General features: G+C 40.1%; 1 protein-coding gene across 1 annotated transcript; it reads left to right on the forward strand.

The window, feature by feature from the left end:
- The first annotated feature begins 5,675 nt into the window (after positions 1 to 5,675).
- On the forward strand, positions 5,676 to 14,675 carry slc34a1b (solute carrier family 34 member 1b). The gene is made up of 13 exons (XM_066716807.1): positions 5,676 to 5,749; positions 7,553 to 7,624; positions 8,036 to 8,197; positions 8,342 to 8,476; positions 8,834 to 8,977; positions 9,668 to 9,779; positions 10,238 to 10,433; positions 10,943 to 11,038; positions 11,135 to 11,252; positions 11,963 to 12,130; positions 12,304 to 12,420; positions 13,511 to 13,635; positions 14,020 to 14,675. The coding sequence occupies exons 2-13, from the start codon at positions 7,564 to 7,566 to the stop codon at positions 14,590 to 14,592; spliced, it is 2,007 nt and encodes a 668-aa protein (XP_066572904.1). The 5' UTR covers positions 5,676 to 5,749; positions 7,553 to 7,563; the 3' UTR covers positions 14,593 to 14,675.
- Positions 14,676 to 15,074: the final 399 nt, after the last annotated feature.

The raw sequence follows: 15,074 nt of genomic DNA on the forward strand, positions 1-15,074 counted from the left end.
AATTGGCACTAAGGGGCCTAAAGTGTGCCAAGAAATCATCCCCCATACCATTACATCACCACCACCAGCCTGCACAGTGGTAACAAGGCATGATGGATCCATGTTCTCATTCTGTTTACGCCAAATTCTGACTCTACCATCTGAATGTGTCAACAGAAATCGAGACTCATCAGACCAGGCAACATTTTTCCAGTCTTCAACTGTCCAATTTTGGTGAGCTTGTGCAAATTGTAGCCTCTTTTTCCTATTTGTAGTGGAGATGAGTGGTACCCGGTGGGGTCTTCTGCTGTTGTAGCCCATCCGCCTCAAGGTTGTACGTGTTGTGGCTTCACAAATGCTTTGCTGCATACCTCGGTTGTAACGAGTGGTTATTTCAGTCAAAGTTGCTCTTCTATCAGCTTGAATCAGTCGGCCCATTCTCCTCTGACCTCTAGCATCAACAAGGCATTTTCGCCCACAGGACTGCCGCATACTGGATGTTTTTCCCTTTTCACACCATTCTTTGTAAACCCTAGAAATGGTTGTGCGTGAAAATCCCAGTAACTGAGCAGATTGTGAAATACTCAGACCGGCCCGTCTGGCACCAACAACCATGCCACGCTCAAAATTGCTTAAATCACCTTTCTTTCCCATTCAGACATTCAGTTTGGAGTTCAGGAGATTGTCTTGACCAGGACCACACCCCTAAATGCATTGAAGCAACTGCCATGTGATTGGTTGGTTAGATAATTGCATTAATGAGAAATTGAACAGGTGTTCCTAATAATCCTTTAGGTGAGTGTGTATATATATATATATATATATACAGTGGCCATAGCTATAAGTCCCCTTTGGACCTTTTCAAATGTTGTTGTTACAACCTGACATTTTGATGCATTTAAAAATAAAAACCTGAAAAGTCTTCAATAGATAATTATTCACCCCCTTTGCTATGAAACTCCTAATTAAGCTCAGGTGCAACCAGTTGGCTTCAGAATGCACCCAATACATTGAATGGAGTGCGCAATAAAAGTGTTTCACATGATTTCAGATGAAATACACCTGTCTCTGTAAGGGCCCACAGTTGGGTAGTGCATTCAAAGCACCACCATGCTATCATATATATAATACTTAAGGTTTAGGTATACACTTGACAATAATGAAATGATGTATCAATACCACAGGAATAGCCCACAAAGAATACCTTATGCCAAGGGTTCTTAACTGGTGGACCACGGACCGGATGCAGAACCTGAAGGCATTTCTTCTGGACTGAGGGCTGGCTTGCCCATTGAGCAAGTGTGTGCAACCACAGAGGATGGCAAGACATGAAGGGTGGTGCCTAAACTGTGTCATGTATGTCCTGCCTTATGAAGGCAAGTAACCAATCAAACCCATCATATATGTTCTGCCCCCTGGAGCAGTTCTGTCCTAAATGAGTTGGTTTCCAAAACCTTGCTTCACTGATTGAGTCATTTACATCCTTTTGAAGGCAGGACTAAACAGAGTGACACTCCAGAGTACCTTGACAGGTTAGAATTATTTTAAAGAAAGAGCCATGAGTAAGTTATACTGGAATTTGGAAACACTGTCGAAGCAGCGATTGACCATAAGTACAAGTACAGTGTGAATGCCGAGAAACAATGAAATGCGTTCAAAATCACCAAACAGACGGTTTATGGGAGACGAAACTGCACAATTCCAGTGGTTTGATTGGTCTTGATTTTGTCCCATCAATTAATGCACTGAAGTCCCTGTCCACGCTCAAGGTGTACCTGGTGGCCATCTCTGCATGTCACTTCTGGATTGATGGTGAGTCACCTGGGTCCCATTTCCTAGCTTTGTAGATTCTGAAAGGAGCGTGCAGCCTTTGGCTTCCTCTCCCCTTTTCCTTGCCTGCTTGGTACCTTGATGTAGTGCTGGAATTGCTTTCCAAGTCGCCATATAACTAAAAGCTGGTATCCCTGAAGGCCGCATTTCTCCTGGTGAACATCCACCAAACGTGTGAACGAACTACATGCCCTGTCCGTACACCTTTCATGTGCACATTTTGTGGGAGATGACTACAGGGTTACACTCAGGCCTAACCCTGCCTTCCCACTGAAGGTGATATTTCCCTTCCCTATTTACAGGCTAATGGAGTTGATGGCTGGCCATCCTCTAGCCTTCTTCAGGCTGCACCTGTTGTGGCCTGTGCTACATGGACCACACTAGGGAGAGTAGGTGCTCGGACCAATTGTTTGTATCCTATAGAATGTGTAAACAGCACCTCTTACACTGGGTTGTGGACACTATTGCCATGACCTATGAGTCGGCTGGTGCCTGAGCACCAGGTAGCCCACTTGACTAGAGGCATGGGTTCATCCTGAGCCCTTTGTCTGACATCTGTGTGGCTGCGAGCTGGGCTTAATTGTACACATGTATTCGGTTCAATATGTTCGATGTGACAGTACCGGCTCCCTCTATTGAGGCTTTGGCTTCAGTTGAGCCTCAGCAGCCTTCTGAGGCACAGGCTCTTGACCATTGTGTAACATGCTACCTGTCTGCCCTCCTAGGCCCTGGTAGATGTAGCCTAGGATGGTGCTTGTATGAACTGCTTCTTTCCTGACCAAACTGCTGCTCCTGGTTCTGGAAATACTGCAGAGCTGAATTGGCTCCAGGGCTTGTTCATGTGGCTATGCAGGTACTGTAGCCTTGATTATGCTGCTCTGTACATAGTTTGTTTGTGTCCTGTGCTGTGCTGTACCCTGTGTAGCATACTATATGTACATCATATGTTTGTGGGTATGTGGGTGTGGCTGCCCTGTCACCCCACTGTGTACAGTACTGTGCAAAAGGGTTAGGCAGGTGTGAAAAAATGCTGTAAAGTAAGAATGCTTTCAAAAATAGACATGTTAATAGATTATATTTATCAATTAACTAAATGCAAAGTGAGCGAACAGAAGAAAAATCTGCATCAAATCAATATTTGGTGTAACCACCTTTTGCCTTCAGCATCAATTCTTCTAGGTACACTTGCACACAGTTTTTGAAGGAACTCAGCAGGTAGGTTGGCCCAAACATCTTGGAGAACTAACCACAGTTCTTCTGTGGATTTAGGCAGCCTCAGTTGCTTCTCTCTCTTCATGTAATCCCAGACAGACTCGATGATGTTGAGATCAGGGCTCTGTGGGGGCCATACCATCACTTCCAGGACTTCTTCTTTATGCTGAAGATAGTTCTTAATGACATTCGCTGTAAGTTTGGGGTCGTTGTCATGCTGCAGAATAAATGTGGGGCCAATCAGATGCCTCCCTGATGGTATTGCATGATGGATAAGTATCTGCCTGTACTTCTCAGCATTGAGGAGACCATTCATTCTGACCAAATCCCTAAGATTTGCAGAAATGCAGCCCCAAACTTGCAAGGAACCTCCACCCTGCTTCACCTTTGCCTGCAGAATCTCATTTGTGTACCACTCTCCAGCCTTTCGGCGAACAAACTGCCTTCTGCTACAGACAAATAATTCAGATTTTTACTCATCAGTCCAGAGCACCTGCTGCCATTTTTCTGCACCCCAGTTCCTGTGTTTTTGTGTATAGTTGAGTCGCTTAGCCTTGTTTCCACGTCGGAGGTATGAAGGCCACTTCTGACCAAACTTCTCTGGACAGTAGATGGGTGTACCAGGGTCCCACTATTTTCTGCCAATTCTGAGCTGATGGTACTGCTGGACATCTTCCGATTGCGAAGGGAAGTAAGCATGACGTGTCTTTCATCTGTTGCAGTAAGTTTCCTTGGCCGACCACTGTGTCTACGGTCCTCAACGTTGCCTGTTTCTTTGTGCTTCTTCAAAAGAGCTTGGACAGCACATCTGGAAACCCCTGTCTGCCCTGAAATTTGTGCCTGGGCGAGACCTTGCTGATGCAGTATAACTACCTTGTGTCTTGTTGCTGTGCTCAGTCTTGCCATGGTGTATGACTTTTCTTCAGCAACCTCACCTTGTTAGCTGAGTTTGGCTGTTCCTCACCCAGTTTTATTCCTCCTACACAGCTGTTTCTGTTTCAGTTAATGATTGTGTTTCAACTACATATTGAATTCATGATCATTAGTACCTGTTTGGTATAATTGTTTAATCATACACCTGACTATATGCCTACAAAATCCCTGACTGTGTGCAAGTGTACCTAGAAGAACTGATGCTGTTTTGAAGGCAAAGGGTGGTCACACCAAATATGGATTTGATGTAGATTTTTCTTCTGTTCATTCACTTTGCATTTAGTTAATTGTTAAATATAATCTATTAACATGTCTATTTTTGAAAACATTCTCACTTTACAGCATTTTTCCACACCTGCCTAAAACATTTGCACAGCACTGTATATCGCTTGTTTACACTTCTAATTGAGAACACAGTTCTAGTTGAGTAGGTTGTGTCTTCTCCTGTGTAAAGCAAATGAGCACAGGAGCTGTCATCCGGTCCACCCCGCTTTGTATGTAGAAATTTTGAACAACATTAATGTGCATTGGACACAGCAGAGCACATTGTTGTGCTGCTCCAGGTCCTGGCGAGGAGTAGAGCAGGCTGGTACCTGCTCTTGTTGTCAAGTACCTGCACTCAGGTGTCATTGCCCTGTTGCCCCACATTGTATATAGTATGTTTATGACTTAGCTTGCTTGCACCGCTCCTGGTCTTGGCTAGTTGAGCAGGTGCGATCCTGCTCCTAATGTTTAATTTAATGTTGCTCCTGGCCAAGAGCCAGTAGAGCAGGCTTACGGAAGCGGATGTTGTCTGGGACTGTTGCCCTGCCATCCAGCTCTTATTGTTTTTAAGTTTCCTACTAACAGAAGGGACAGGTGTCCTTCTTCTGGTTGTGGCTGACTGTAGTGTGCAGGAGCTGTACTCTGCCACAGTCATTAATTATTATTACTGTTGTCTTTGCTCCTGGATGTCCCGGCTGTGGGCCTAAGGGACCCTATCCGATGTATTCTGTAAGGTTCTGGTTGAAGTTGAGTCCCCCTTAGCAGGCGTTGCTTCGGGGCAGGCTCTTCCTTACCAGTTTGCTCTCCTCCCCTGTGACAGTTTGGTTATATAGTAGCCCCTCCCCCTTTGGGCAGTGTTCTCGAATTGAAGGATTATGATGGGTTGTGAATGCAGCCGAGGTTATCTGGAAAAGAGAACACTTCCAGTGTTCAAACTCCTGGAAAAGAGCAAGTAGAAGTCCATGCAGGAAACAAGAAGTGCTGATTGTATGTAGCTTTGATAGTAAAATGTTTAGTATGAGATACCATGGAAACTGGTTTAACCACTCCCCCTTTGGGCAGCGTTCTCCTTTGGGGTCAGGGTTAGGGATAGGCTTACAGAATAGGTTTGGGCTTATTCATGTCATCAGAAATCAGTGGAAGTACATGAGGCACTCATACATTATTCCTATGGAATGCAAACATTCATTCATTAAGAATTGGTGCCCATGATTGTAAAATGTTACCTTCAGATAATACAATATATGGAAATTATCACTGACAGGGAATGTTTTTTGTTGGTTTTCCTGGGGTGACAGAGGACAAATTGTTGTATATTTAGAACAGGCCTTTTATGGCTCCTACACTTTAATTGATTACAAATTAACTTCTGGAATTTGATGAAGAGACCTAGTTAATTAGTGAGGCACACACATTTAGACTTTAGACCAGGGCTCTGGGAGTATAAATTATTCACACAGCATGGCACAGGGAAAGGGGAACATGTGTGTAAGGTGAAAGAGTGAAAACTACAATATAAAAGTTGAATGTGGTAAGTTTGTTTAGTTAGAGTTACATTTAGTCACTTTCCTTTTTTTATTTACATGCATCTTCTAAGGCATTTATTATTCCATAACATTTTTATATTTTAGGTGCTGATAGCATGAATGTTTAAGATTTTCTTAAATTATGAAATTTGATTTTGAATAAAGTAAAATAGAATGAGTTTAATTACATATAACTGTGAATTGTTTTTTTATTATTTAAATACTTAAATTAAGTAATTAAGTAATCCTTCTATGTTGGTATTTATATGTATTTAATACCCTTAGGTATTTTGAGAAATCAGTTGATCTTTACAATTGTCTTTAAAAGTAAGATTTAATCATCTTAACAGTATTATGTATTTTTTGTTATTTGGGAGGGTATTATTACATTTTAGTTTTAATTTCTGTTACTTTGTTCAATGAAACACAAATGTATTTTCTTAAACTGTTTTGTGTTTCTTAAATTCAGTGATGGCCGTTCTCCCAAAAAATTGAAAAAAACAAATTGCACCTTGTTTGAAGTGCATAATAAGAAACATTATCAACAAAGTGTCATTTGATAGTTTGGCAATGTACTTGTGCCAATTTAATCCCAGTTGGTTAATATAACTGATTTATGGTTATTATCAATGGGCATTTTCATGTGAGCAATGACACAGTAGTGGTTTACATGGTAAATTAAGGATCTGCACTACACAAACAGATCACACATTAGAGGTCTCTTCTGAGAAGACAACATCCTCCTATTTTGAAATCTAATACATTTAAGGAGTTTCCTATAGATAGATAATATATTATCTTATGTATTCATTATTAACACTAATAACTTTTAACAAAAGCTTTTGACATTTAGATAATAATATTACTGGCATACAAAACATCACAAGCTTTAAAAGATGATGTGTTTAGTTAATACGTACATGTTATGGCTGTTGTATACACTTATCAGAATTAAATAATAAGTTTCTATTATATATTAGATGAAAAAAACATTAAAAAGTTAGCATCTGAACAAATCAGGTCAGCAAAAGAGGATGGCTAATTCTTTAGTCTGATAAATGGTGTTTTTCAACATTTTGAAAAATGTACAAGTCTGTAAAAAATAATTGGAAAATGTATTAAAATGTGAAAAATAATTCTACATATTATTGCAGTATCACAGTTCAGAATACAGTTTTTGAATATTATTTAGATTTTAGGCACATCATTACCATATCTATAATAACTGAAGATTTGGATGTTTGCCAAAAATTAAGATTAAAAAAGAAGATTCATGAACTTTACAAAGTTTTATTTAGGGATACAAAAATAAACATAGGAGTGATCTAATTGATACATTTAGGTTGATCATAATGTATTATTGTGAGTGATTATATCAATTATGCACTAAAATCAAATCAGTTTGTAGATTTGTACTTAAAATATTAGTTTTGGCTAGGGTTGGGGTTCAGACTGCTGTTAGGGCTTAAAATGCAACAGGTAACCTACTGATGGAATACAATACTGGCGTATAGGGTAAGGGCCATCCTATTGACACTGCAATACAGTATCACAGTTCAGAAAAAAGATTCTCAATATTATTTGTGTGTTAAACAGTTTACCAAATCTGTATTTAATAAAGAAAAGTTGTAAGTCAGCAAGTCACTGCATTTTGCACTTGCAGTGCAGTATCACAGATCAGATGAAATATTTAGATGATTATTTGGGTGTAGCTCAACCTGCTCATGCCTGAAGGCACGCGAGTTGGGAGGCAATGACTTAAAGCACAGCTCACCCTGAGTGATAACATGTTGTTCCTCTTTCTCCAGCTCAGTGGGTCATGGCCTCCTCTCCTTTAGGAACATCCCATTCACAACCGGACACCCTGGCCTTTCGTAAAGGTGACAAATACATTGATCTTTCCTGTAAACATACTTTCATGTCATTTTTTGTTTTGTTTTTATTCAGTTCCAGTTACTAAAGTTATAATAACCAAATCATATTTAATTCAGTATATATATATATATATATATATATATATATATATATATATATATATATATATATATATATATATATATATATAAACATTTGTTGTTTGTTATTTGTGTTTTGTTCAGTTATTTCACATTTAATGATAAGTGGAATATGTCTTCTTATGATTATAGCAGGAAACATTGTAGTTTTCCTTGTTCTATGTTTTAAGGTGATATATTGTTTAAAATGAATCATACCATAAGTGTAAGTGAGTAAGTGACAGGATTTAATTTTGTATAACGGACAAACTAATGACTAACTGGTTATGCTTTCAGATCATTGCACCAAACCCTTCCATCTCCCAGGGATTGATAACATTGATCAAGACTATCTCTGCACGGGGTCCACTGTGGATCTGGTCAGCAACTCTGACTGTTATGAAGTGGAACCTCACTCTGCCAAACCATGGGAAACCCAGCGGCTGCCCAGGGTTCAAGGTGAGAGGACTGTGGAATGACTACGACACAAATAGATCCAGGAGCCCAATCTGATTAATTAGGTGACAGTTGGGGATGATCTTAACAGCATGTATTTAAGCAAAAGTAATGTGTTACTCTCTGGGATTATTATTATTGTTTCAGAGCCAAAACAGGAGGAGACTGGTGGAGTGAAGTCTCAGTTCATATCTGTCATGAAGATCCCACTGCTGTTCCTGTTTCTCTACATGTTCGTCTGCTCTCTGGATGTTCTGAGCTCAGCCTTCCAGCTGGCAGGGGGTAAATATCACACTGCTGTCCTCCCACAGCTTGACCGTAGGGGAATAAGCCACAGCTGGTGGTTCAATCCAACTGAGATGTTTGTTTGACTTTCTTCTTGAAAGGGAAACATTGTTTAACATGAACTTCATTTATGTTGTGTGATATGTACATTCTCATGTACATTCATATACCACAAACAATCCTTGACCTGCCGTATTACTGTGAAATTTGCTTTCCATTTCTGTGTCGGAAGAAGAAATTCAGACATATTCATCTGTGGCCTTTTTCAAGGTCATCTGTCAGTCTTGCAATACTGAGGTAATAACTTTCCACACGAACTCCAATAGGTTAACATGTTCCCTTTCTCTTTTACAGGTAAAGTGGCAGGAGAGATCTTCAAGGACAATGTCATTCTGTCTAACCCAGTGGCAGGGTTGGTGGTGGGCATTCTTGTGACAGTACTTGTTCAGAGCTCCAGTACTTCCACCTCTATCATTGTCAGCATGGTGTCGTCTGGTTGTAAGTTTGTTTTACCTTCAATAGTATTGTTTTTTTGTCGAGTCCCATCAAGATATGTGAGGAAGTTAAAGCACACTTTGTTAGAACGATTAAGAATCTGTCATGGTTGGATCACAGATACATTTTTGAAAACGGGGTATAAGAGGGCCCATCGGGGACACTCTTTTAGACTTGGTAGAGCTTTCAGACTTCCCCACTTCAGCATATCAGAGCTGTTGCTTATTTGGGCGCAGGTGATTTGAGGTGTGCTTGATATGCCAGTTCGATGCCAAATGGAGTCTGACCACACGTAGTGCATTAACAATTCAAAAGACATGAATAAATCATCACACCCCTTCATAATCACTTCCCTTGAGTCCTGATGTGTATTAAAGTTCTATTAAAGAATTTCCCTTCAACCACATGCCGTATTAATATGCCATTAATGTCGCTTTTTCAGCAGTAAATGACTGGCATGTTAATCGACTTACACATGTATCTGTATAATAGTTTCCGATACATGTCTCTTATGAAAAGCATATGCAAGGAATTTAGTAGCGCTGAGTTGTTTTCAACAGTATCCAAGAAAAATTTTAAAAGCCCGGATTTCTGTGCAGTGTGGCCTGTGCATTAAAACTGCTTTATGTAGTTGTTTTTGTGATGTTTAAGATATAATCATTTATGTCAGTTCATTTTCCCTTTTCCTTGCAGTGTTGGAAGTGAGGTCCACCATTCCTATTATCATGGGGTCAAATATCGGGACTTCAGTCACTAACACTATTGTTGCATTAATGCAGGCCGGGGAGAGGAATGAATTCAAGCGGTACGCAGCCCTGTTGAGACAAACAATTCTTGCTTGATTATTCTCAATATTTGAAGACATATATCTACTTTATAAAGTGAAGCCGAAAAGATTCTACGAAACACAACCTACTGTTTATCCGTTAAACTTTATTAAGATATTATATTGTATAATGCATTTGTCTTTATGATCACATATTCAAAGTTGCTTTATATATATATATATATATATATATGTGTGTGTGTGCAGGAAACTATAATTACTAATCTAAGTTCCATAGACTTTCTATGTGTCTAAAAAAGACAGACATACATTTGTTGCACTAGTGACCTACCTAAATTGAAATAATTGAAATAACAGAAACCAAGTCAGGGATGTAACATTTAGGCAGTTGACAGATTGTTTTGGTGTGTGCTTAATACAAGAAAACTCTCAAAGTAAACAAATGAATGTCGTCTTTCTCTCTTGTTAATTTGCAGGGCCTTTGCTGGTGCCACAGTTCACGACTGCTTTAACTGGCTGTCTGTTCTGGTGCTGCTGCCCCTGGAGATGGCCAGTGGCCTTCTGAACCGCCTCAGCAAGGTGGTCGTGGATAGTTTTCAAATCCAGAGTGGGGAAGATGCTCCAGAGCTCCTGAAAATCATCACTGAGCCATTCACCAAACTCATTATACAGGTACAGGTGCCTGTTCTGGCAGGATCCTTGACCTCTCTGGTTTTGAATGTCTATGTTCCGTTACCCCTGCTCTCAAAGTATTTGACCGTGAAACCCCCCCGCCCGCTCTCACTGTTATTGAACAACCCCCCCCGCCCGCTCTCACAGTTCTTTGACCGTCGCCCCCCCTCAACTCTCACATTTTTTTGACTGTGGCCCCCGCCCCCCCAGACCTCCCCCGCTCTCACAGGTTTTGACTGTCACCCCCCCATGCTCTCACATTCTGCACTGTTCTGTTCCGGGACCAGCACCTGCCTCGTCACCCCTCCACTCTCATATACGCTTTGTGTTCCGGCACCTTCTGATTTACAAATTAAGCACTGGGTACAGTGCATGCATTTTCAGGTCTTTGGATCTACACTAGAGCTCCATATTCCCAATTCCACTTTTAGTGTCTTTTTCAACATTATGGTGAGAAGAAAAAGTGCATTGTTTAAACTTGAACTTTTTGTTTTTTAATGTAATTCCAGCTCGATAAATCTGTGATCACAGGCATCGCAATGGGAGATGACAGCCTCCGAAACAAGAGTCTGGTGAAGCTGTGGTGCAAGTCAAGTCTCTCCATGGTAACAAACATTGAGACAATTTATTTGTTTGTTTTTTCAATGCTGAATGTGTTTTTGTATTTGAAATGCTGATGGAAAGCATTATTTATTCTTCAGTCCTCTGTGAATAAGTCTGTGAACAGTCTCCTCAACTGCACTTCCACAAATTGCTGGCAGGAAGGAAACATGACCTGGACCACTGTGAACCAGACGATAGAGGTCCATACACATAAATGTAGGTGTATTTAATATTAGTTCTTTCTTTTTGCCTGGCCAGTTTTTCTGTAAATCACCAAAGTGCACCAACAGATTTCAGACAAGCTAAATTTCAATTTAGTGCTATATGTGTTTACATTTTTTTCATTAAGAACGTAAGAACATAAAACAGTTTACAAACGAGAGGAGGCCATTCGACCCATTGCGCTCCTTTGGGTCCATTAATAACTAAGTGATCCAAGGATCCTATCCAGTCTATTTTTAAATGTTCCCAAATTGTCGGCTTCTACCACATCACTGGGGAGTTTGTTCAGATTGTGACGCCTTTCTGTGTGAAGAAGTGTGTCCTGTTTTCTGTCTTGAATGCCTTGAAGCCCAATTTCCATTTGTGTCCCCGGGTGCGTGTGTCCCTGCTGATCTGGAAAAGCTCCTCTGGTTTGATGTGGTCGATGCCATTCATGATTTTGAAGACTTGAATCAAGTCCCCACATAGACCACATTTCCTAAAAATAGTTTTCTTATATCATGTCTATAAGCAAGTGCTTGTAACCAAATGATCAGTATTAGGCACAGATTAAATCCTTCATTTCTCTTCCTGTGTCAGCCTAGTTATTGTGTCTACACAGTGCTCCCTGATCTATGTATGTGATTCAGATTTTGATCAATAGAGTAAATGAATATGACTAGTTGAACTTGCTAAATGAAGCAATTGTTTGCTAACCTCTTCAGGTAATCACCTCTTCGTCAACTCCTCAATGCCAGACCTGGTGGTTGGGCTCATCTTACTGGCAGCCTCTCTGGTGGTCCTGTGTACGTGTCTGGTGCTGGTTGTCAAATTACTCAACTCTGTCCTGAAGGGCCAAGTAGCTAAAGTTATTCAGAAGATAATTAACACTGGTGAGCATCTTCCCATTAATCTTTCTGTCATTCTTTATGTTACATGTATAATTTGTTCGAGCTGTTAGCTTGTTTACAATTGACTTTCTTTTAGATATTGGTATACTCTTTTCAGATTTTTCCTACGGAGATGCATTTTCAGCTTCTCTTTACACATGGCTGTTTCCCCACAGATTTCCCTTATCCATTTGGGTGGCTGACGGGATACCTGGCAATGGTTGTCGGGGCTGGGATGACCTTCGTGGTTCAGAGCAGTTCTGTATTCACCTCTGCAATTACCCCCTTGATTGGTGAGTCACCACAAGGTTACACTTAAGGTTTTAATTATTATCCATGGCATGTTTATTTGTTAACAATAAAGTCCAAGTCCAATACACCTACATGTTTCGGCATTTACATATGGTCAGTAAAAGCAGTGAGAAAGTGAGGTGAAACGTGGAAAGTTTTAAATGTAAAATGACATCCTGTCTGAGAGCGAACTCGTGAAATAACTTACTAATCTATCATGATTCAGACATCTTTGCTCTCTGTGATCCTATACCCTAAGGTCTCAATTAGTAATTCTTGAGCAATCTTCAGTGACAAATAATTAACTATAAGGTCTTAAGTCTCATCATAATCATCGCTTCCTGGAATCCCCCATGAGCTCATGGGGAAAGAGTCAATGCTAGATCATTATTGTGGCTCATCTGGGTCCATGAATAGTTAACAAAATGCAAATCAGAAAACTGCTAAAGAGCTCATTGTAGTTCTGCTCTATAATCTGTATTCAGTCTTTCACTTCCTGCCATTTTATTCAGTTGTTCTGAATCTCTAATTGGATGCTATAGAAAGACATTAACTTCAATATTCTTATAATGTTTTCTAGGCTTCAGAAGGCATAGTTAATTCTGCTATCGTGTTTAACTTTTCATTTTTTTACTTAAATGGTTACAGTGAACAACTTTAGAATGTAGACAAAATTATAAACTATGCCAAAAAGGCACATAAATTAAACCAAATATAGTGAGTACCTCATAAACTTCATATCTCCCAATTCTCCATAATAAATTAGATTATTCTGTCCTAGAGCATAAGAACATAAGAAAGTTTACAAACGAGAGGAGGCCATTCAACCCATTGTGCTCGTTTGGTGTCCATTAATAACTAAGTGATCCAAGGATCCTATCCTCTCTATTTTAAAATGTTCCCAAATTGTCGCTTCACATCGCTGGGGAGTTTGTTCCAGATTGTGATTACTCTCTGTGTGAAGAAGTGTCTCCTGTTTTCTGTCTTGAATGCCTTTACTTTTAAGCAGATTTACATTCATTTATTTATAGTGAGTTAAGATCATGAAAGTTCTCAGCTCAGTTCATATAGATTATAATTTTTTGCTCTAAGGTATTGGAGTAATCAGCATTGAACGTGCCTATCCTCTCACGCTGGGATCCAACATTGGCACAACGACGACTGCAATTCTTGCAGCCCTGGCCAGCCCAGGAGACAAGCTAGCAGCTGCATTTCAGGTACAAATGTTTTTGCTTGCTTTTTAATTGATTGGTTACTAATGGTTTCTAATGATAACCAAAAAGTCTTATCTGTTCATGACTTGCACCTTATCATTATCAATGAAGTCCCTACTCACCTAAATGTAAAAGCAACACTTCCCCACACAGAACTCAAATTATTTCCCATATGGTTTGAATAGTAAATCAACCACGAGTTACAAATGAAGACTGCGTACATTCATTTTCTATAACTTTTATTGTTTATATGTATCTGAACACCCACTGATAAAGATCAACAGAAGCTTGGAATATATATAAAAAATGTCTCTAAATTAGTACAGAACTCTTAAATTGTATAAAAATGTCTTGGCCTTACCTGTAGAATGTTTGATTTTACTACAGATTGCTCTCTGCCACTTCTTCTTCAACATCCTTGGTATAATACTGTGGTATCCCATCCCCTTCATGCGCCTACCTATCCGAATGGCCAAGACTCTGGGGGAGCGCACGGCCAAGTACCGCTGGTTCGCGGTTCTCTACCTCATCATTTGCTTCCTCCTCCTGCCCTCCCTGGTCTTTGGGCTCTCCATGGCTGGCTGGCAGGTGATGGTGGGAGTGGGAGCCCCCTTTGTTGGGATCTTGCTCTTCATCTGCGTCATCAACTTTCTTCAGTCCAGGAGTCCCAGCCGTTTGCCCAAGAAGCTCCAGAGTTGGGACTTTCTTCCAGGCTGGATGCACTCCTTGAAGCCCATGGATGCCCTCATCACAAATGCCACACTCTGCTGTACGGACCACTGCAGCCGCTCCCAGACCAGTGATGCTCAGGATCTGCCCCCTTTCCCAGACACAGCAGCTCAGAAGAAAGCGAAGATGGCCTATGAGAATCCCGCCATCTCATATGTGGATGAAACCACATTTGGCACACCTGTAATAAAACTGCGTGGCCTGGAAAGATCTAGCAGCACACCATTGTAGTATTTGAGAAAAAAAAAAAACTGCAGAAACGGAAGAAATTGAAATTTTGTTCCAAAAAGGGAAAATCGAGGTTTGGAAGACTTTCTAGTCATGTGAATCTTCTTTATATATATACAAAAAATGACATTTTTCACATACCTAAGAATGACTTTATACAGGTCTTGGTGAGGCTTGTAATGGTCTTTTGGACTTAAATCTGAAAAAAAAAGTCAGTTGACTGAATGAAGCTAAGCCCTGAAAGACCTTTTTGCTTTCATATATAGAGAGATATCTTTTTATGTACTCCTATTCTGTGAGCCTTCACAAGCCTTTCTTCCTTTAGGGGATTGCATGTATAATATATAACTGATGTATAACTACAATGATAAATAACACCCTTAATGTGACCGAAGAGGCAGTTAAAATTCAGTCAAAAAACATGACCTGTGTCTTTTTGATGGAAAATTTCAGGGCACAACCCAAGTCCGAAGCAGCCATGTAAT

This window comes from Amia ocellicauda, chromosome 11, assembly GCF_036373705.1.
Source record: "Amia ocellicauda isolate fAmiCal2 chromosome 11, fAmiCal2.hap1, whole genome shotgun sequence".
Lineage (NCBI taxonomy): Eukaryota > Metazoa > Chordata > Actinopteri > Amiiformes > Amiidae > Amia > Amia ocellicauda.